Genomic DNA, 23,825 nt, shown 5'->3' with positions numbered 1-23,825 from the left:
GGAAAAAGGAACTAAACCTTGCACCATTTCTGGCCCTCTGGCGGCAAAAATGTGAACTAAATTCTCGACGTCGAATCAGCGCCATCTGGTTTCGGAAAAAGGAACTAAACCTTGCACCATTTCTGGCCCTCTGGCGGCAAAAATGTGAACTAAATTCTCGACGTCGAATCAGCGCCATCTGGTTTCGGAAAAAGGAACTAAACCTTGCACCATTTCTGGCCCTCTGGCGGCAAAAATGTGAACTAAAATTTCGATGTCGAATCAGCGCCATCTGGTTTCGGAAAAAGGAACTAGACCTTGCTCCATTTCTGGCCCTCTGCCGGCAAAAATGTGAACTAAAATTTCGATGTCGAATCAGTGCCCTCTGGTGGCAAAAAATGGAACTAACTTACCTTTACTTACCATTACTCGAAGCAGCCTTTATAATATATTTATTATAAGGGAAAGAATGTAGGGATGAAAGGAATGTAGGTATGAAAAGAATGTAGGGGTGTGAGGGATGAAGCGATGTAAGGAATGTAGGAATGTAAGGGATGAAGCGATGTAAGGAATGTAGGGATGACCGTGCTCAAGTTACGTCAGTGACTATAGATAGTCACTGGTTACGTACAGACCTACTACACTTCATAAGTTTCCCTCTATTGAGGGTGGCGTAATCTAGGGACTTGGATCTGTCCCTTTTTGCCCAACGAAAAGTTATCGGCCACGCGCATTATCGCGCTATTTTCAATTACATTATTTATGCTATATGCTTCTGTACTTTTAATTCCACTCATACTTGTCCGTACTTTTAAATCTCACACTCTTTCTGTACTTTTAAGTCCACTCATCTTACTCGTTCCTTTACATCCCCCTTTTAGTCGCCTCTTACGACAGGCAGGGAATACCATGGCCGTATTCTAAGCCCCCGAGCCACAGGGGTTGGTACGGACCTATCTCACATGTGGGTGTCTGAGACACCCAAAATCATGATCCCTCGAGAATAAAGGCATGCCCAGTCTTTTTGTATTTGTAGTCACTGCTTATTTAAACTCTTTTTAAGCTGGTGGGAAATTCAATCTTGAACTTGAGCCATTCTGACGTTCGTGTGTAATTTCCAGGAGTGGCCATATTTTTGTTGAAAAACTTAATTTTTCTTAATTTTTTGAAATATAATATTTTCATTATGTATTTTTGTACGAAACATCTTCGTGCGTATAATATTAAATACATTGATCTCAACAATAATCGATTTTGTTTCACGAATGTAGTATGTATCAGAAGAGTAAAAGCAGTACTGTATTGAACCTAAGTACCGCGGAGGAAAGAAAAAGTGAACAAATATTTAGTATTTTAGTTCTTTTACCAATTTCATTAACTTAGTTATTTGTAATTTGAGTTTATCTTACAAATAATTGATTTTACATAACCACTAATTGTGCTATGGTCTCTTTGGTGCTCCTTATTACTTGACATTGATTTTTATATAACATTAATTATAAAATTTCAGGGTTCGTGACATACGTTAGCCGAATATGTACAATTCGATTATTGGTTGTAAGGAGTATGACGTATTTCCCGCGCGAGGAACGGTCCAAGTCTCTAACTAGAAATACGTTCATCGATTGGTTTGTCGCGTCGACCCGTGTTACGTATACGAGGTCCACGTTATGTTAAAGGTTTCACATCGTTAACGAGCTCCCACTTGACTACTGTGACACATTTGGTTGATGTGACAGAATCTTAAGTTGTGGAATCTTAAGCAATAGTACATATTATAATCGTATAATTTCGCATTTATGTGATTTGCATATTATCTACTAATTCTCGGTTAGTCAGAGTGCTCGAAAATCCATGATGGCGCACGCTGAAAGATCGCGCTAGTGCATACCGATATAAGTGCTGCGCATACCTGCTTTTTGTTTCTGTACTACGGAAAGCATAGAATTACGGTCAAATTCGATTCATCTCGGCTCCCGATTTCAGTATTGAATTTTGGAAATATATTTGACACGCGATTATTGTAACTGTCGCGTTGTTCCTGTTCAATCGTTTTTGATGGTGACCGTCATCATGCAAGCTCAGCAGCAGCCACAGCAGCAACAGCAGCAGAATCATCAACAAATTGCAGGCACCAGTGTCATTCTCAAGATGAACGAGATACAACAGCTTTCAACAGTTGGTACGTAGTAAAATGATTTTGACTACGTACCATGATCATTTTTTATTTTATCATTAATGAAGCTCGATCAAAGGGATACGAAATTTATAGATATCCTCTTTGAAATGTTCTAATTTATGTCGCTAAAAATATACATCTTGCATAAGTTTTCATGGAAGATAAATATAGATGAATGAAAGTAATACAGAAATGTCTGTATAATCTTTGCATTACATTTATCATTTAGTTTGATTTATTTAAATTTTTGCACAAAATTAAAGTTTGATATAAAATATTGCGATGGTTGAAAAATATCATCGACATTTCACTACATGTTACTATTCATTTATTTTAGTACGTACGGCAGCAGAGCAGAATACTGTGCTGAAGTACGTGTAAATAGCATTCATATGCATTGTAGATGAATGTACATGATAAATTTTTAATAAATATTCAAAATTTGTTACGCTTTCAAAGACATACATGAAATATTATTTAACATGCAGATTCTGTGTTAAATCTATTTTACTTGCTAGGAATAGAAGTGTTACTATCGTACCGTTGTTTACGGATATTTTTCTCCCCTTTTCAAGTCTTCTCCCTTAGCTACCTACTCTTCCCCCTCTCCCTTCGGCTACCATTTCTGCTTCATGAAAGTGACGATGGAATATTCCACTTGGTACCTATTCCATCTGTTCTCTGTTGGGAAAAGTGGGGGTAACCGTCCCTTCGTACATGTCAGTGGCTCTCTTCTAACTTTTCTCATTGTTACCTGCCAAGTAATGCTTCCAATAAAACTTTAAATTTACTTTAACTAGTCATGTTTGAATCGGTATTATTTTAAATTAGGAATTAAATGACAACGTTCCTTTGATATTTGCAGATTATAATTTGAATTTGTTAAGTACAAATATAAATAAAATATTTTTGATTTGTAAGTGTAATATTTATATAAAAGGCATTTATTAGATATATTCTGTAATAAGAATTTATAAAGAGATTGTAATATCAATAAGATTGAGTTTCAATCTTAGAAAAGATTGAGAATCTTCGGCGTAGTTTCTTTGTCGTTATCCCAGTCACGTACAATATGTTACTTGCACCTTGTAACATAACGAATTTTTTGGGTTTAATTAAAATATATTAGTACATGATTACATAGTTACATAAACATATATCTATTATATTTGTTAATCGAATGTTAAGAACGATTATAATAAATTACTAATCAGTTTTTAATAAAATTGTACCTATAGATAATGGTAGGAACCTAGTATTAAGAACATTAGTATAAGGGTAAAAATGTATAGTTTGAATATTTGTTTGTATAAAAAATTGATGAATAAGCAACGGTATTATTGAAAAACTAGAAGATAAGTATAAAAGGTAGAAGGTATCAACTACGATGTTGACGATCCTGAGCCGGGTGTCTTCCTCACCCTTCTCTTCTTCCGTCTGTATTCAACGACGCAGGAGTCCGCCATAACGGTTTAGTCAACCAATCAGCTTGCTTTTCGATCTGGCGGGGATAACCTAGCCGGACAGTAACTCGTATAGATGTACCGAAGAGCATAGTATGTACAGAAACGAAAAATTCTTCAGTGTTACAATACGGAGTGCTTTATCCACGAAACGTAATTAACAGTAATATACACGAAAAAAGTGAATTCGAAAAGTAAAAGTAGTTCAGAACCGAGCAATACACGCTATCGAAAGGAAAAATCGAGATACCAGATTTCGAGCGTCGAAAGGGCTCGAAATTGGTCGAAGTCGATTGCGTGGAAACGGCGTGTGTACGATATCGGGAAGAACAGAATAACGCACTCTGAAAAATTCACCGACAAAATGAGTCTAAGATTGGCCGAGAAGAAAGAAAACGTTCTAAAAAATTCAACCAGCATAATTGGGAACGTGGTCAATAGTTCGGATGACGTTTGTAATGGAACCGTCGAGTGGCAAAATGGACAGAATCTCCTGGTTGTTACACAGGATACGCAGGGCAAGGAACTAATTGCGATCGCCGATAATCAAACCATTAACGTTGCCGTTGATTCATACTGTTCGTAATTTTTATTTCGTTCACCTATCTTACCATTACTATTTACGATGTACCAAGTAACAACAGAAAATCGATATATTGAAGCCGGCATAGAAGCATATTACTTTTGCGTAGACTTCCATAGGGATTACAGGACGATGCGTAATGTTTGGAAACATTTACAATGCGACAATGTGTTGTTAATTAGTTGCCTCTAAAGCAGTATTTTGTATTTATTATTATTTCATATGGAATGCAAACATTAATTTTCGTTTTTTAAATACAAAATTTCGCAAAAATCGTACGCTAAGGAATATTTTATTAAGTTAGTTATAATTAAGAAAGTCGAATATTCATGAAAATGATCATCTCTTTCTATTAATATGTATATTTGTTTAGTTCATACTAATTTTTTAATATATGTATATATTGTAAAAAAATTAAAAACATCGGAATTTAAATTTTTCAGGGCTATTAGAACTTGCACATAGAGAATACCAGGCAGGGGATTATGAAAATGCAGAGCGGCATTGCATGCAACTTTGGAGGCAGGAAACAAATAATACAGGAGTCCTACTGCTGTTATCTTCAATTCATTTCCAATGTAGAAGACTTGAAAAGTAAGTGTAAATGTTAATTTGCTCAATTTGAGAAACAGGTTTTTTTCAGTTCAGTTTAAATGTAATATTAATAAATTTGTTTTTCTGTTTAGATCTGCTCATTATAGCAGCTTAGCAATAAAACAGAATCCCTTATTGGCAGAGGCATATAGCAATTTGGGAAATGTTTTTAAGGAACGTGGTCAACTACAAGAAGCATTGGAGAACTATAGACATGCTGTTAGGTTGAAACCTGATTTCATTGATGGTTACATCAATCTAGCAGCTGCATTAGTAGCTGCAGGAGATATGGAACAGGCAGTTCAGGCATACGTGACTGCTTTACAATACAACCCTGTAAGGAATACATTCTATTATTAATTATCTCTATAATTTTATAGTAATATTTTGAACAGGTGCTTTTGGAAAACTTTTCAAAGGTTTTTCATTTCATAATCATAGAATGAATGTACATCGTGTATTTTTGTATGTTACAGGATCTTTACTGTGTGAGAAGCGATCTTGGTAATCTTTTGAAAGCTTTAGCAAGACTTGACGAAGCCAAGGTAGGTTTTTCTATTAATTGCACATTGTTGTAAATTAATGTAACGTGTAATGCACATATTCGGATGTATTTGGTACCGCCGTCAAGCAATAGGATGTCGGCAATTGCTGTCATGCTTCGTCGATTTTTTTTTTTTTTTGACAAGGTACAAATGCATTGCGTATTACGTGCCACGAGTACTAGTTAGCAGCTCCATGGAACAGTCAGGAATTAGTAGTATCCGTATACTTGAAAGGGAAAGCTTTTTCTCGTTGCGGTAAAACGTAAGCGCGGCGCGCGATGACCTGCTATTAAAATGAGTTGCGTATCGATTTGAAAAAAAGGGCGAATTAAAATCACAGTTTTAATAGCAGATTCTACATCGCGCGCATGTTCCTATCTAACCAGTTACTGCGTTTGATGTTTTTACTCTAGCATTGCTTATTAAGATCCAACGAAATTACTTGAAGGATACAGATGTACATTTTAAGACATCAAACGCAGCACGAGAAACAGTAGGAAATCTCTTTTGGTATTATTGCGCGTTTTGTGATAACACCGTAACCGGCAACAGTGATATCTCTCTTTGTCTTGGTGTTGTTGCAAATTTTAACCACAATTGTTGATCCTATTACAGCGACTATTTTTTTTCTTTCTACCTTAACTAGGTACGTTTTTGTTCTTACCATAAAAAGCTACAATAGGATCAGCAACGCGCGACTTTAGTATTTAAGCTCATCTCATTTAATTTAGCTCATTCTGAATGTGTATTTACTTTAGGTATACTGATCCGTTACATATATATTGGACAAATGCGACCTTTTCTTTCCAATTACTCTTTTCAACATAAAAAATAATCAGATTTGTGTGTTAGGTGATTATTGCGCGAGATCACTTGACGGAGTTTTCTTATCGTTTAGCGTTTTAATAAAAAATAATTGATGACCTTTCGCGAATCATTCGCCCGTGTGTAAGAGTGGAAATATTTTTCTAAACTGGAAACTTACAGGATCCTTTGATTTCCTAAGAGTTTTCAGTATTAACGGTAATCAAATGCGCAAGTCAAGTGGTCTGCTTCACAGCAGCGCGGCGCGGCGATAGTCGACAAGTGAATATTTGCAGATGGTACGAATTTTTTTTATAATCTTCTACTTAATTAAAAGAGTCTGTATCGCAACGGTGCCCGTGTGTCTTATACCCTCTGTAAGCGAACTTGCCGACAAAATTCAGAGCAGCATCGAGAAAAGCTTTCCTTTGAATTTCCTGTCGTTCTTGAGCGCTTTCTAGATCTCTCGTTCGTTTTCTTTTTCGCTTAGTACGTTTTGCCACCAACGACGCATGTTACCGTTTGCAGACAATAGTATGTTCGACACACCAGTATTATTCTGTTAGGGGTTGTAGAAAAAATTCGTGATTATATAAGGGGAGAACGTTTCAAGTTCGTGTTGTTTTTATACGGTATCTTTGACATTTCGAAACACGCTGCTACTTAAAGGACTCTTATCGAACCTAGAAAATTTATCGACAGTAATGTACAGTATTTAATTTATCGGAAATTCTTTTATAACGTGGTGGCTTACGAGCTCAGCGAAGCGTGTCTTCCAGTGGCACGTACGTCTTAGGTACCTATTTGAAAAAAAAAAAAAAAGAAAGAAAGAAAAAGTAAAGAAATTAAAGAAAAAAAAAAAGTAAAAGACAAAGTTGAGGCGAAGAGTATCAGTGAAGAGACATTAACGCAGCTGTCTTGTTGTTGTGGATGGGATGATCAACTCTAGGAGGGGAACTCGGAGCAATGTGATTGGTCGGTTACCATGGGTTCCTTCGTCAAAGGGTGAATCTGAATCTGGTTATTCAGTAACACACTGTCTCTCGGTCTAAGTTTATTATGAGAGCTTGCAAGCCGTACCTACCGTCAACCTACCGAAGGGTACTCTGCAGGTAAAGTAATTCCCAAGGCCGATCTCTGAATATTCCATCAGACCGACTGGTTTCCATTCGCTGTTCCACCGAGATTGAAAGTTGGATCATTTTAAGTCGAAAAGGCCGAGAAGAGACAACCGTGATTGTGATAGATGATCACGATCAATCGTATCATACGCATGGAATTCAGGAGAAGATAATAGAAAATCGTTTCCGTTTCGGAAACGAAACGGAAGAAGTTTAAAAGCTTATCCAACTTCGTTTCTATCCACTTCAACTGGTCTTCTTCCTCGAATATCATCAGCCGTCCTTCAAGTCTCTCTTTACCGTATCCCATGGAGATCGGCCGACTGTAAATGCCCTTTTACTTATTGTTTAGGTACGGATATTTACTCTGGTTTTATAAGAATGCAGCCCGCCTCTCGGCACGCGCGATGCACGTCCCTGTTTCACCCTTTAGGAGCGTCGTCGCATAAAGAATATTTAACCTCAGCCAAGGAAACGATACAAATCATATTTTAAATGATATTCTTTATGATTAGTAACGGGATGTACGAGTTATAATTAATCAAATTTGAAACATTTTCTTTAAGCATATCAACGAATGGAGATTCTTCGAGGTGAATTGGCCACGTGACACACACGCACTCACATTTTTCACCCATGAATTGTATATGACGAAGGGTGTACTGTGTGCGATCGAGTCCACCGGACGCATTCCGGAGAATCGATGGGCACCGGATCAGCCACTCTCAGCCCTTATTCTCTACGATGACGTTTCTAGCGCGCACCTTTCACCCTTTTCCTTGTCTCACACCAAATCCCAGCTACCCCACTATATATTATGGATTTGAAGAATGAGCTTCGTTCACTCTGTTTCTGGTTCGTTCTTTTCCCCTCGTAATCTGGAAATCGTAAAACGTTATCTTCAGTTCGAAGTTACAAATTACAGTACTCTTGGTTTGCAAGGCAGCTGTACATTTTGACTAGTTTTCTATTCGCATTAATTCTTATCTATTTATTTGTTCTCATCCTTTTCTATCTAAATACTGTTGATCGATACGACTGGTTAGCACATTGTTAGGAGAGAAATGGTTATTATGAAAAGTAGTGAAATTATATTGTTTCGAGGAAAGTAGCAATGGAGGAGAGACAGAGAGGACGAAGGTGAAGAAATAAACCTTTATTTCTCTCCGAGGTTTTCGAGGATGGTGAAGTGTGTGTGAAAGCTGCGGCGCGGCGAGGAGAGGTCGGGCATTACGCGCGGCGCGTCCCTCAGAGTACGCGAACATCTCTAAATCCATTTTTTGTCTATAGGCTTGTTATCTGAAGGCGATCGAAACGCGTCCAGACTTTGCTGTCGCGTGGAGTAATCTTGGCTGCGTGTTCAACGCGCAAGGAGAAATATGGCTGGCGATCCATCATTTTGAAAAGGCCGTCGCCTTGGACCCGAACTTTTTGGACGCGTACATTAATCTTGGCAACGTGCTCAAGGAGGCCAGAATCTTCGATAGGTGAGCAAACGATTAAATGAACTTTCTATACTTTTGTTGCAACAACAAGCTGTGTTGTTCGTATTCTAAAAATAAGAGCAGAAGATGTTACTATCGATAGCAGTAGTAGAAGTAGAAGTGAAGGTAGACGGTGGCAATGGTGTAGTGGATAAAGTATCCGACTACGACGCGGAAGATCTCGGGTTCAAATCCCGTCGAGTGTTGACGGACTTTTTTCTATAATTAATCCTTTGGTGTTGCACAGTTTTGATCGATCGTCGTCTTTATTTGATATTGGCGTCGGTTTTAAAGTCTGTGCTAGAGAAAAGTGGCTTCTATAGTTATTCCTTTAATGTTGGTTACGTGACATTAAATGGCAGTAAGAAGTCATACAGTTTGTTTGTTAAAACAAATTCTTTTTTCGAGAAATTTTTCAGTCCCTAAAAGAAATTCGTTTCGTTTCTAAATATATACTTGCTGAGAAATCCGCGAGGCAAAGCGCATGAGCCGGCATTTAAACATCGAATCGATATTCATACGACGTCCTTTCAAGTTCATCGTCCTTTGTCTCACCAGAGCGACGCCCGCGAATAACCTTCTTTTGCGCAGCACACGCATATTTTCAATCTACCGTGTGTGTATGCAATTTTAATCGACTAGAAATTGCAGTAATAATGTTTACGGTTTAGTAAACAGCAAAAGATCCAATCCTTAAGAGAAAAGTTGCGCTTATAAATACGATGCAGATTTGCTGGAAAATGGGAACCGTTTGGCAAAAGCTGAAAAATGCCTCCATAAACGTAGTCTGTATTTCTTGTTTACGCGTATTCGAAATCCGAACTATCTTGGTGATTACGCACAATAAAGGGAGAAACTGAACGAGAACTATCGATTCTAGGAATCGCTCCACCCCCACGAGACCGTTTGCCCCTCGTGGGAGGGTGTAGGTCCTTAACGGGTATCGCCAAAAACGCAGCTCTCGTGGCTGAAAGCTGACGGTCGCGTCTTCTCTGGGTGTACCAATTCATTTAAAATATACCAATTGATATAAATATTTTAAAAACATACAAATCGATACATCGAGATACATCGAAATGGAGAAGGAATGGACTACCAGTGCGTTGTCGTGTACACGGTGATTTCACCCTCGACTACGATCGCACCTTCGTTACGCGTCCAATTAGAGCGAGCTCTTTCTCGATCGTCAACCCCCGGATGCATCTCTTGGATCAAATATAGCGTGAAAAGGTTAATTTGCCACTGATTTTCCTACTTCTGCCTCTGTATAGGATACTCACGACGTGCCAAGATATATCGATGTGGCACGTGTTCGATTCGTTCGATGCGTCGCGACGCGTTGCGTCGGGTGTGGTGTCGCGACTGAATGGCACTTTGAAAACAACCTATACCTAAATGAATACTTTTCTTTCCGATCCGACGAAGGATGCGTTAATGACATACGAATTTTTTTCTTTGTTAACAGAGCTGTAGCTGCTTATTTACGGGCACTGAATCTCAGTCCTAACAATGCAGTTGTACATGGAAATTTGGCGTGTGTCTACTATGAACAGGGGTAAGTAATAAATTATATTATTGTTGAACGAAAGGGAATTTTGGAAAATCTATGTTCTATGTTCTGTAGGCTTATCGATTTGGCGATTGATACATACCGTCGCGCCATTGAACTACAACCGAATTTCCCAGATGCCTATTGTAATCTGGCAAATGCGCTCAAGGAAAAGGGCCAAGTGGTCGAAGCTGAAGATTGCTATAATACGGCTCTTCGTCTCTGTCCATCGCATGCCGATTCCCTTAATAATCTGGTACCTATAATGATAAATACAATTAGAACACCGCAGTGTACAGTATTCGATTCGTGTTTCATTGTACCATTTAATGTTTCTTTTATAGGCCAACATAAAACGCGAACAAGGATATATCGAAGAAGCAACTCGACTTTATTTGAAAGCGCTTGAAGTATTCCCTGAGTTTGCTGCTGCTCACAGCAATCTTGCTTCTGTATTGCAACAACAAGGAAAGCTAAACGAAGCGCTGATGCATTACAAAGAGGCAATTCGTATTCAACCGACTTTCGCGGATGCTTACTCGAATATGGGCAATACTCTGAAAGAAATGCAAGATATACAAGGAGCTCTTCAGTGTTACACAAGAGCTATTCAGATCAATCCTGCTTTCGCCGATGCTCATTCCAATTTAGCTTCGATTCACAAAGATTCTGGAAATATCCCCGAGGCGATTCAGTCGTACAGAACCGCGTTGAAGTTGAAGCCTGACTTCCCGGATGCGTATTGCAATTTGGCACATTGCCTTCAGATCGTTTGCGATTGGACCGATTACGAAGCTCGAATGAAAAAATTGGTCTCAATTGTCGCCGAACAACTGGACAAGAATAGATTACCTAGCGTACATCCACATCATTCCATGCTTTATCCGTTGTCTCACGAGTTCAGGAAAGCTATCGCCGCTAGACACGCGAATCTCTGCATCGAGAAGATTCACGTGTTGCACAAACAACCGTACAAATATCCAAGAGAAGTTGGTACTCGTTTGAGGATTGGATACGTTTCGTCAGACTTTGGGAATCATCCTACTAGTCATCTGATGCAGTCGATTCCTGGACTTCACGACAGGCAGACTGTTGAGATCTTCTGTTACGCTCTCAGCGCCGATGATGGGACCACTTTCAGAGCAAAAATCGCAAGAGAAGCCGAACATTTTATCGATCTATCGCAAATCCCATGCAACGGCAAAGCAGCTGATCGCATTAATGCCGATGGAGTACATATTCTAGTAAATATGAACGGTTACACGAAGGGTGCTAGAAACGAAATATTTGCATTGCGACCAGCGCCGATTCAGGTAATGTGGCTTGGTTATCCTGGAACATCTGGAGCTAGTTTTATGGACTACTTGATTACGGATGAAGTTACATCACCGGTAGAACTCGCTAGTCAGTACAGCGAAAAGCTTGCTTACATGCCTCACACTTACTTCATAGGAGATCACAGGTAAGTTTGAAAGAAACACCGATCGCAGTTTCCTTTCTGCTCGACATAGTTTTCATTAAAATGTTTCTTCTTCCAGGCAAATGTTCCCACATCTTAAGGAACGTCTTATTCTAACGGATAAATTAAACACAAAAGGCAAAGTGGCGGATAATGTAGCTGTTATAAATGCTACCGATCTTTCACCAATGATCGAGAACACTTGCGTGAAGGAAATTCGCGAAGTAGTTGTACCCGATGCCAAAAACAAGCCTGTTGAGATCTCATTGAAAGTAGCTGAATTATCAACCACCACTGCTATCGAAACCATGATCGCATCTGGACAATGCCAAATGTCTGTGAACGGCGTTGTAGTTCAAAATGGCATGGCCACAACCCAAGTGAACAACAAAACAGCCACGGGTGAAGAAGTGCCTCAAAATATTGTGATCACGACAAGGCAACAATACGGTTTGCCAGAGGATGCAGTTGTCTACTGCAACTTCAATCAGTTGTATAAGATTGATCCGCTCACGCTTCATATGTGGGCACATGTAAGTTTACTATACCTCCTTTTTCCAGCGGATCCAACACATTCTCGTACGTATCTGTAATGAATGTACAATTTCAGATTCTAAAACACGTGCCAAACTCTGTGCTGTGGTTGTTGCGCTTCCCAGCTGTTGGCGAGCCAAATTTACAAGCAACTGCTCAACAGTTAGGTTTAACTCCTGGTAGAATCTTGTTCAGTAACGTTGCTGCCAAAGAGGAACATGTCAGGCGAGGACAGTTAGCCGATGTGTGCCTAGATACACCGCTTTGCAATGGACATACCACTAGTATGGATGTTTTGTGGACCGGAACTCCGGTAGTCACACTTCCAGGTGAAACGTTAGCATCCCGCGTTGCTGCTAGTCAGCTGAATACCCTGGGATGCCCTGAACTGATTGCACGAACACGGCAAGAATACCAGGATATTGCTATTCGTTTAGGAACGGATAGAGAATAGTAAGTAAACCGTAGTTTCTACGGTTATTAGTGGTGCCGTGTAAAAAATATAAATCATTAATCTTTCATTTGTTGCGTTTCAGTTTGAAAGCCACACGAGCCAAAGTATGGAAAGCACGATCTGAAAGTCCATTATTCAATTGTAAACTGTACGCATTGGGCATGGAGATGCTGTACAAGAAAATGTGGGAGCGTTACTCGCGAGGTGAAAAACCTGATCATGTAGCAGCTGTAGAAAAAAACGATAGAGACAAATTAATGATTACATCTTAAGAAAATGGTTTAAAAGTTTCTGTTTCTATTTAACACACGGTTTTCAGTCCGTAACGTCTGTTGTCTGCAAGCATAGTATTTCAAACAGATGGCCGGTATAAAATCCATTTCACGTGGATACGGTGGTTCTAACATAAATTCCATTACTCCGGTATTTACTGTTTTGTACGATAAATCACCGAGCTTAGATTACGGTAGGATACATTTAACATCATACACGCGAAAGCTAAATAAAAAGCAACGCGAGGTTTGAAACAAAAATTGTGAATTGTCACGTCACACGAGTCATATAAGAATTAACTACGTTTTCATCTCTCTTGCTTTACGTTACCTTATCTGTCCCCCGATTAATTTATACGCTAATACACAGAATGTTCTCGAACTGGTATGTAAAAGTCGACTGTGGTCTATATTTTCCTGTGAAATTGTACGTCGTAAAGGGGAAGGAGAATGAGAATGCAAGTCGTTAATGTTATTGTTTTTCCTTTTTGTATTGGATACACGAGCCAGCCGTATATATAATGGCGAAATTTGTTCCAGTAACTCGGACGGTGTGTGTGTGTATATATATGACACTGTTCTTGGTCGCGATTTTCTCCAATTTCGAAAACTTTCGACGTATGACTCGTTAACAGTGTCGAGTAGTTGACGCATTTTCTGGTTGGTCATTCTTTATGAAATTGTACACGCTATTCGTGATTTATTTCGAATACGATTGACTCACGAAAAAAGGTTAAATTGGGGGTGAAAGAAAGAATATAAGCGACAATGTTCGAGAGTAGGCTATGTTCATCAAAATATTATTGCTAGAGGCCGCTGACAGCAAGAATGCGAAAGTTGTATTATATATGATCGACTTACTGATACACGTGTAAATATTAACAAAAAATGATAATCGTTAGTTAATACTTTAGTTTGATAGCGCGTAAATTAAGATTGAAAAATGTGTGAGGTAGCGAAAAGAAAAAAAAAAATAACACGTTGACTGTAGCAAACTTTAATGTACGTCTATAGAATAAAAAAAAGAAAGGTTTAAGAATTATCATTTGAAAGAATGTGGACGTTGTGTTGTGTTGTAAGGATGTTTTAATGAATATGTGATCTGTTAAGTCTAATTTCTCTTTGTGAAATTAGTCTTTTTGATATGTTAGTTCAACATAGAGAAAATACAGGTAAATTGCTTCTACAAATAGTTACTTGAATTTCCTACATCATCTTTTGCTTTAAGATTTCTGTTCTTTTTTTTCTCTTCTTTTTAATGATTCTTTGTAAGTTACACAGTTGCAGAGGGAAAGGTGTATTTTTCGTTGGGGAGACGAGAAATTTTAGGCATGTAGGAAAACGGTAGTTTGTAATGTCTGGTGGTTAAATTTATTATATGTATGACCTCATCCGCCCACTCTGTGTATTATCATTACACGTTTTCGATAGCGAATAATTGTCCCATTACGCACAATTTACATCGGAAATGCAGATGTAAGCATAGCTGTTAAACAACTTTTCGTTTATTTCGAAGGTACCGTCGGCAAGAAAACAAAGAATGAATTTTATTAACAAGATTGTAAAAATTGCAATGAACTTCTCACTTTCTTTGCCTAATCGAATAAAGTTAAAAACAACTTCTGAATAAATTTTACCAAAGTTTAAATTGACAGATTTTCACTTATTTTGTCGAAGACCTTCAATTTTTTTTCTCTTTACAAAGAAACTGAATAAAAATTTCTACTTGCATGTGTTGTGATTCGGTATCTCAATGACTGAATCGTAACTGAGGAAAAAAAGTTATTTCGCATTCAAATGAACGGTAATAATCATCGGCTATAAATATTGCATGACGTCTACATAGAGAGAAGTTACCTTTTGGAATGATTGTGCACCAAATTCCCAACCATAATAATCAAAAATACTCGTTTACAGAAAACAACGTGACACATTCAAATAATCATGAATCAAGATATTATTGTTTTACTGTGTTTGTGTTAACCAACAATGAACTATGATTCGCGAATAAATAAATAAATAAATTTAAACATCGAAAGTGTTGCTATAATATTAATATTAATTTTAATCTACCTCGTCACCCGCCGAACGTCCATAGTCCTTTCGTTTTGAAAACCATACCTCGAAGCAAAATGGCTTGCGTGTGGATAATTAAAGAGCTTCAAATTATGGATAAAAATTAGGTTAATATGTCATTAGAAAGATAAAGAACGAAAAATGTTATTTTGTTTTAACTGTAATCGTCGCTTCTGCGCAAGCTAGAGCGATAAACGTCGTACTGATAGAGCACGCTGGCACGTCCCTTAGGCGCAGTATCGATTGCTCCATGACGGTACCACCACTATGGGAGGGTGAAATTGGGTCGAAAGCAACCTTCCCAACGGGAGTACTTACTTTCCTCTGCGTGTTCTTTTCCATCCTCTCCGCTCTTTCCCTTTGAAAGCAGTACCAAAGCTCCAACTTCAGTTATCATTAACCGCTAGGAATAGCCATCATTTAAATGCCAATTTTTAATTCGCGTTTATCAAGATTCATTTTGATATTTACCGTCGTTTTACGATTTACCGATGTACTAACCGTAATACCATCATCTTTACTTATTTTTTTACGATACTTTCATGTACATATGTATGTATCCTTTACCATCGAGGAACTTAAATTACGACCGTATAAATATAACTTACTTTATAGGTTACGGTATTTGTTTGGACGTATTTATGTGTCGTACCTTTTCTTATAAAAGAATGAAAGATGTATTAAAAAAGTTTAATGGCTTGCTATATACGTATGTAGGTAATCCATGGATTTTGACCCAATGTTTTTTATTTATTTTCATCCTTTCACCCTGGTCTTTACCTAGTTATGTCAATGACTACGTTGCTATGGTTGCTGTGCAATTAAAAAGAAAAAAAAAACCCTCTCTCAGATGACATGAAATGCACTCGTTCCGTCACTTAAATCATGCGATTAATTTTTATTGGTTTACCGTAGTCGACTGCTGGGTTAAAAGTACTCCGTTCTGCTTACCGATCTAAATTTCACGAAAGACTAACCCATCTGCATAGATTCTCGTCGGTTTCTGCTACCATTGCGGAAAAAAGTACGAGGGTTCGCGTTTGATCTCATCGTTATGCTTGTCACGTGATTGCGCTAGTGGCCCCCCTCAGAATAAATGCTTCTATCTTTACGATGATATCGCATCGAGTTTAACCGTGAGCCAAAGGCCTTTTCAATTGCTTCATAATGCTATTTAAAGTCAATAAGTCATGGGACACTTATTAATTTCAGCTTTACGTTTAAATGAAGAGGGTTAAATTAGATATATTATTTAGAATCTAACATAATGGGAGATATCAAATTAAGTATCTCTGATAAAATTAGAATAATATCTGAAAGAGACACGAACCTTCGTACTAGTTGTTCGTTAGAGGGAGAACGAAATGCTCATTGTTATTTGCATCGGGGTGATTCGCGTTTAGAGCACGCGTTTCGAGCTTCGAAGCAGGGAGGGGGAGGATCCTTGACATAAATAATCAGTAGTAGAGCACCGCAGTACTGCCCCCGTAGCCATGGTAACAACATCGATCGAGGCCTACTACGAAGTCGAAAGCAGCTACCCTCTTCGCGGCACACGTTTCTTTCCATTTCTTCTCTTCGCCTTTTTTATACTACCCCCTTCCCTTCCTTCGCCACTCCGTTTCATTCCACTTTCTCAATTTTTCTCTCCACACGATCTCTCCTCCCTCTAGATGCATTTTCTCCAATTTCCCTCTGCTCTAGTTTCTTGCACTTTGCGCTTCTACCCATCTTATCCGCGCTGTGCTTATTAGACTTCGAAAGTTTTTCTTACGGACAATCCTTGATTGCATTTCGCATCTTTGCATGCTGTCCTTTTTTTCGTTTACGTGCGCGCGTACCGTTTGTTTCTCACCACGCACCCTGACCGCATTTCTGAATAAACAACTACCCGCTTAACAGCTTCATTATTATTACCGAAATGACTGCATTGTTCACGTTAACGCTTCTATCGAGACCGAAACGTGCTTCTTCCTGAACTCGTACGAGGATCGTTTCGTTTCCTTCGAGTTACATGAAATTGCTTTTAGACATAACGAGCCGCACCGGTGCACCGATGCATCGGTGACCCTGATTGACGAAACCGTTCCCGGAAAGCCAGCGAGCCAGCGATACCGTCGCTTTTATCTATTTTTATCTATCACCGCGCTTCTTAGAATTTTGCATACGATGCTATACGAGAAAACGTTGCTGTGACTGCGGATTACTCTCCGCCCCACGAAGGTATAATGGTTGGTCGGGTATGGAGAAGAGGGATGATGAAAATTCATAGGGACCCATGAGATTCCGAACCAATACGTTTCTATCGCGTCGATGATATATGCATCTATTTGATACGAACCCTCGGCGATAAATTAACCAGCTGGCTATTAATCGTTGATACCGCGGACCAGATAAAACTGCCGCGAACAATAAATTGCAGATTATTTCAGGTACGCCAATGTATTCTAGCTATCATTGCAAGGAAACTTTTTTTCTTTGCATCTCATTCTTATTGTTAGTTTCTTGTTACTTTGTTTAATAAAGAATTCGTTGTAAAAATGGATTCGTGTTAAGTTAGTAGCGAAAGATACGTTCCATTCGTTCGCGAGAAGATGGCATGGCTAAAACTTGTAGGGATCTATGCCCCACTACCCGATATCCCTACTTCGCATCGCAAGGATTTTTCGTAATTGGTCGAATCGCTCGACGAAGAAGGCGAACGAACCGGTTAAGTGCGACTGGAACAGAGCGATGCGGTGACGACGACTTCAAAGCAGTGGCATAGCCTCCAGGACCTATGGGTAGCGATTAAACTAGACATTAAGAGTGGGGTCAGGCGGAGCAAACCAAGATCCCCCATTCCTTCTTACAAAAAGAGATCGCATGCCATCTTTTCGGCAATACGTAGCGTGCGCATACATGTATGCGAAATGAAGGAGAAACATCGATCGATGGAAGAGGAAAATCTTGATAAGAAGAGCATTAAACAGTAACGGTGAATGTGAATTGGGGTGAACATCAGCGTATGTCTTTGACGTGGGAAGATGGGTAAAAACGATTCGATGCGAGTTGAAGCACGGAACTTGTGACGAAGCCGCCGCTCGCGGTGCGGCGGTGTTTCAAGGCTGAACCGCCTCTTCTCTACACTCTCTTCGTCTCTCTCTCTCTCTCTCTCTCGATCTCTACGTCCCCGTATTCCCACTGCCACCCCCCGAAGATGAGCCATCTCTTCCTTCCTTTCTTAACCTTTTTCGAACGTCTCTTTCTTGCTTTCTCTTTGTCCCATCGTCTTCGTCCATCTCGCTCATTTCCTTTCCTTTCCGCTCATTCCTTCTCGTTCTGGTTTATTCGTGTTGGTTGGTCGCGCCGCACCACGGCACTGTGCTATCCTATCGCATGACTCTGCAGGGTTACGCAACTACTAACAGAAGGCTAGGCGGAGAACGCAGGTTGCGGGGGCAGAGCAGAGGCTAGGGGATCGCGCATGATCGCTCTATAACAGTGGTACTCACCAAGCCGTGAGATAGCGATTCGACTCCAAAAATTATAATACTCACCGAACGTGAGTTTCGAATCTTTGGCCGACGGGACTTGTCTTCATTGAGTATTGGAGTAGACTCGGACATATTCGGTAATTGATATCGATATCGCGAATATCGGTAATTGTTCGCTATCGTTTGCGTTCCCTAGCGTATTTCATGGATATTTCCACGTGCCTCGCAACGAAACTTATATTCTAGAAGCAAGAAAATCCGAGCATGTTTATCATTTGATTCGAGGAAAGCCTGATTTTTGCTTCGAAATAAGCGCGTCGAGGCGTAACAGGTAATTTCCATGATGAGTACCACTGTTTGTATAGTTACATTTACAGAGGCGCGTGCGCATATCTACTGTACACAGGTACAGAATGGGTTACACGTGGTTGTGCCGCATTTACTCGAAGCCGTGCTATTAATTTATGACCACAAATCGGTAAATGTAATCGCGTGCATTCGCGATTCCAAGGTAATAGTCGCGTTACGGATATACCGCTAGACAAGGGCGCCTTCTTGCTAACGAGTTTCCCTCGTTCCACAGTCAGGCAATTTTTTCTTTTATGTATACATAAAAACGACTAGAAATTGCTGAAACCAAGAAAGAGTAAACTCATGAAAAGTTTCTATGAAAGAAATCAATGATCACCTCCATCCTCGATTCATCACCTACCTCATTACGCTTATCGCGTGCATCTACTAAAGAAATACGCTCGATCCAATTCTGATCTCTATTCAAAGCATCGTACGAGGCTTGTGCAAAAGGCGTACAAGCAATTTTATGAACGAACTGCCTGCTCGAATAAAAAGGAAGAGACAAGTTGAAAAACAAGATGACCATATAAGGCGAAACCACGTTTTAGATATTCTACAGGTTCGCGGACTTGGTCGCACGGAACGCGCTTCTTCTTTCACCGCTTCTCGCTATTTCTGCCCGCTGAAAATCTATCTAAAATCTTAACGATTGCGCGCCATATTCGCGCGGCCACTATTATTTTTAATTTAATAGCATCGAGAAACGGACGCGACGTGGCGACCATTCCGCTTCATCGTGGACACGTACTCGCGTAAGTATGTGTAGGTATATGTGCACGTGGGATACGCGTTTCGAGAATTGTTTACCTGCGTGTACGATGAAGAAAGGCGAAGCATGTGTAACAGCTTTGAGAAAAGAACATAATCTCGTCGAATCGAATCTTGTTCTTACGTAAGAATTGCTCGACGGGTAAAGCACGTGTACGCCTATGCGAGTATATAATACACTATACCCAGACGGGTGTGTGCAGTCACGTCCAGGCAAAAAAATTGGACTCAAAGGTCCAGCTCGACGAGCGACCAAACTAGTACGACAGTCTCGTCGCGTTTCGTACGTTTAGACGTTGAAATTTTTTACACGTCCGAAACGTAACTTCTCTGACCATTTTATTCTTTTTCTACATATTTTTGGAGTAAAAAAAAACAATGATTGAATAGAAAGTAAGAGAAAATAATTCTTAGGATAATTTTAATGATGTACAGAAATATTAGAGCTGTTAACCAAGGCGAGAAACGTCCATCAGCGTTATTTAAGAACCAGTTGAAATGGCAAGGTTTTTTAAGAAATAAGCATTTTTAGCGAAATCGCGGCGGTAATGGGACGGTGATGAGAAATAACGATGGTACGCGCATTTAATATCAGCTAGGAAGATCGGTGAAGAACGGAAGACGGAAAACCGAAAAGTGGAATAATTACGGGGAGTAGGCAGCGAGAGTAATTCGTTCTCATCGGTGCTCGTTAAAAGAGACGGAGAGCAGCGGAGTTGCCGCTCGAAGGCCGCTGGTGCCCTCTAAAATTAACGATGATCCAACGTCGAGCGGGTAGGGCGAAAGTCCGCTTCCTCTGGAAGGGTCCGCTCGCGCGATACGCCGCTTCCGTATAGCGGTCGAACACGCTCGTTACGCGCAAATCGACGCCTCTATACACCTGTGATCGAATTCCCGGCGATTGTCAGCTCAAACTCGCGGACAACTTTATCGACAGTTCGAAATTGTATTGGAGTTTGCTAGCCCGCCCTATTCATATGACTCTATAGAAACTGCGTTGATCTATTATAATATGAATTACTTAAATTTATTCAAGTGAGAGTAATGGCGCGTTTATTCGCAAGGTTCTACCGCAGCTAAGGTTTTAATAGTGGGACGCAAAAAGCGATCAAGCATAGGGAATATAAATGTTTCCCTCATTTTCCACGAAGGAAGTTTGCAACTAACTACAGCAGGCAGTAATTACTAGAGAGACACACTAATGATCATTAAGATTTTTTCTAGTATTGCGGACTTGAAGTCTTTGTGTCAAGAAGGGGTGGTGGTCTTCAGGATTGCAACAAATTTCTTCAAACGAAATCGATTCGAAAACGGTTAAACACGAGGTACGCTTGAGATCGGTATCTTGTTTACAGTTCGCTGTACGTACACAAGACAGAGCCACGTTTCCTCGTGGCGATAAGGCGACGATAAAATTCTGCGGTCGGTTCGTGGCGAGAGCGAATCGCCAGACCGGCAGACGTGGCGATTAACTTTGCGCGGAATGACCGTCGAGCCATTCGACCTAGTTCGTAAAATTGTACGCGACAGTAGGCGTACTTACCGAAATGTGGGACAGCTGTATTCATGTGCAGGAAGCGGTGCAACTATGGATACACGCGTGCAACCCATTCTAACCTCCGCAATTGCGCCTCTCAGCTCTCGTTGAGGAAAAATATAGCTGCATTCTGCTTCGAATACACGGACAAGTTGTCCCCTCGAACGACGTGCTGAAAAATGTATAAGTGCATTTTAGAATCTGGCAAGTTTCTCCATTCTCCATCTTGGCAACTTTGAAAATACATTATCCACAATTCAGCTTTCTAATCCGCATATAATGATGTTTTAATTACGAGACAAAATGAGACCCCCGTTTTGGGGGGTAAGTAGCAGGAGTTCGCAGAGGAAAATAGAAAAAGGAAAAGCCTCTCAAGGCTCAAGGAACGGCGCGACCCTAATATCCCTAGCCCCGAGGAGTTAAAGTTGATCCAGTAAATTTGCGCGTCCGTTTCATAGATGCCCTGGCCCAGTTTACAGCAGCTACGAAAGCCACTGGGCAACGAAGGGGGTTGAAGAGAGGGCGTAGATATCTGTGTCACCGCACAAGCGCCGTGACTCCACATAGAAGTACGATTCACGGTTGTGTTCTTGGCCCGCTTGCTGATCCGCCAAGCGTTCGCGAGAAATGGTGGCTCCAGCCATCAAAATATCATCCATTAGTTCCGATAGCTGTGTTTTTGTCTTGTCAGTTCAGTTCCCGTCAACCGTACCCAGATATAGAATCAAAGAATGACGGGGAGAATTCGCGACCTTGACAATAAATAATGAATCGTGCGAGCCTCGTCCCATCCTCGCAACTGATCAATAACTAAGCGTTGCTTGGATTTTTATAGCTGAATAGCATAAAATTCGATTGCACAAAAGAATTTGTATAAACTCAGCTCTGAGCAAGATCTTTGTTAGTTTTCTCGATGGAGCTCTGGAAATCTCTGTCCATCCGTTCATCCGCTCGACCCTGCCGCGATAACTCGCTCTCTAGTGGAGCGCTTACGTAAGAAAGACGTACCTACCTACCTACCTACCTATCTACCTACCTACCTACCTACCTACCAACCCACCTCCTGGCTATTCAAGGGATCAAGGCAAACCGGTAGGCAGGCAAGCAGGCAGGCAGGTCGAGTGGAGCACAGACAAGCAGAGAGGAGCTAGAGGGAGAAGAAGCAGGTTTGGCTGACAGGCAAACTAGGATGCAGGTAGGTAAGTAGGTAGGTGGGCACATGTCGCGCGCGCATGCCCTCAGATAAACCTGCCAAATGGATGGACTATGCAACAACGGAAATACCGCCGCTCCTCCTCCACCACCAGCGCCCTCTGCTCTCTTCTGCCATCTTTTTTTCTTCTTCGCGACTTCTTTCCTTAAATCAAAAAACATACCGAGTTAATAACTAAACTTGTAATATTTTCGAAATTTTTAGTTACATTTGATGCTTGATGCTTCTGTAGATAAATTCGAGCTCTTACCGGGAGCAGAACACATTCATCACTAAAGTCAATCCAACGAGACGAGTCAGTAAATGTATACAAATTCACGTGCTCGACGCAGACCCGACTCGCGATATACAGACCTCGAACGAAGCGTTTGAAGAATTGAAAACAAATCTGCGCTGATCCAGCGTCGAGCACATGAATTTGTATACATTTACTAACTCGTCTCGTTGAACAGACTATAGACATCTCGTGCATTTAGTTATGAGATAAAAATTGATGCACTACTATTCAGATGTTTCGCGTGTTAAAGCATGTGAGAAAGTATGATGTTAATCAATGTAATACCTTAGAACTCGATTGAATAGTTTTCAAATATCATTGTTTGCTCGTTAAAACAACGCAATTCTTTTTCTTCTTGTTCCTCGTTCTCCTCCATTCCTCCTTGCGGTCGAGTTCGAAAAAAAGCCAACCTGCACGCGCGATAATCGCGCTGTTATAGCGAGGGTTACGTAACCCGCCTCAGATTCGAGGATAACGAGCAATCGTGTTAACGCGAAGGGTAGAGAGAAGTAATTGAAAGACAGGTGAGGACGCAGCTCGTAGGGGTGCTAATGAGGATGTCTTGATGCTATGGGCCAGAATCAGTAAATTCTCTTTAGATATGATTAAGACTTGGAGACCAAAATTCCACTTTTCATCTTCAGAATTTTGTCTACAATTCATAGGTTCAACCAATATACCCCAAACTTGAAACTAGGTAGATAAAGTAGATTTTATGTTATAAAATAGAGGATGTAAAGTTTCAAATACGAAAGCCCTTAATGGATAAAATTTACTTTATCGTTTTATAAGGTGTCATCCTTATTCTTGCTTATATTTCAAACTTTGCCGCACCCAGTATCTTGATACCGCGATATGACACGCTTTGGTATTATAATCCATCCTTCGAATGTCGACGTTAGCGAAAATTCTGTCGTTCGTAGAGTGAGAGTAGAGAACTTTGTACAGTATAATGTATTCTGCATACATCAGAATACGTAAAAGCGGCAAGTTTAGGAGAGCAAGAGCTTGAACGTCGAACAGTAATTAGGCCAGTGAAACGGGTCGATCGATTTTCTGCTGAAAAAGCTTGTGCTCCAAAAACCTACTTAACCAATTCACTAC

At 40.2% G+C, this 23,825-nt stretch overlaps 1 protein-coding gene and 1 long non-coding RNA gene across 3 annotated transcripts; one reads left to right on the top strand and one right to left on the bottom strand.

Annotated features, from left to right (window-relative positions):
- Nucleotides 1-1,608: 1,608 nt before the first annotated feature.
- Nucleotides 1,609-14,060, top strand: LOC114876536 (UDP-N-acetylglucosamine--peptide N-acetylglucosaminyltransferase 110 kDa subunit). Of its 2 annotated transcripts, none has more exons than XM_029188104.2 (11): nt 1,609-2,161; nt 4,648-4,798; nt 4,891-5,134; nt 5,275-5,343; nt 8,559-8,755; nt 10,218-10,307; nt 10,377-10,557; nt 10,646-11,763; nt 11,840-12,293; nt 12,371-12,747; nt 12,831-14,060. In XM_029188104.2, exons 1-11 carry the CDS (start codon nt 2,038-2,040, stop codon nt 13,018-13,020), a joined length of 3,195 nt encoding a protein of 1,064 aa, XP_029043937.1. In that variant the 5' UTR covers nt 1,609-2,037; the 3' UTR covers nt 13,021-14,060. The 2 variants fall into 2 exon arrangements, with proteins under 2 accessions (XP_029043937.1, XP_029043936.1); XM_029188103.2 differs by lacking the exon at nt 1,609-2,161 and adding an exon at nt 3,658-4,199.
- LOC114876535 lies at nt 13,496-18,743 on the bottom strand. Its single transcript, XR_003789403.2, has 2 exons — nt 15,568-18,743; nt 13,496-15,499 (listed from the first exon to the last, which is right to left on the bottom strand). It is a non-coding gene; the product is annotated as an uncharacterized LOC114876535 (long non-coding RNA).
- Between the last annotated feature and the right edge of the window lie 5,082 nt (nt 18,744-23,825).

Source organism: Osmia bicornis, chromosome 5, assembly GCF_907164935.1.
Source record: "Osmia bicornis bicornis chromosome 5, iOsmBic2.1, whole genome shotgun sequence".
NCBI lineage: Eukaryota > Metazoa > Arthropoda > Insecta > Hymenoptera > Megachilidae > Osmia > Osmia bicornis.
This window is presented reverse-complemented; position numbering and strand designations above follow the sequence as displayed.

What these genes read in the sequence shown, in the direction of transcription:
- LOC114876536 (XM_029188103.2), top strand. Translation starts at nt 3,986, where the DNA reads ATGAGTCTAAGATTGGCCGAGAAGAAAGAAAACGTTCTAAAAAATTCA. An exon ending in CTGCTTTACAATACAACCCT is followed by an intron (nt 5,135 to 5,274) that starts GTAAGGAATACA and finishes TGTATGTTACAG; the next exon opens with GATCTTTACTGTGTGAGAAG. An exon ending in CGCTTCATATGTGGGCACAT is followed by an intron (nt 12,294 to 12,370) that starts GTAAGTTTACTA and finishes GTACAATTTCAG; the next exon opens with ATTCTAAAACACGTGCCAAA.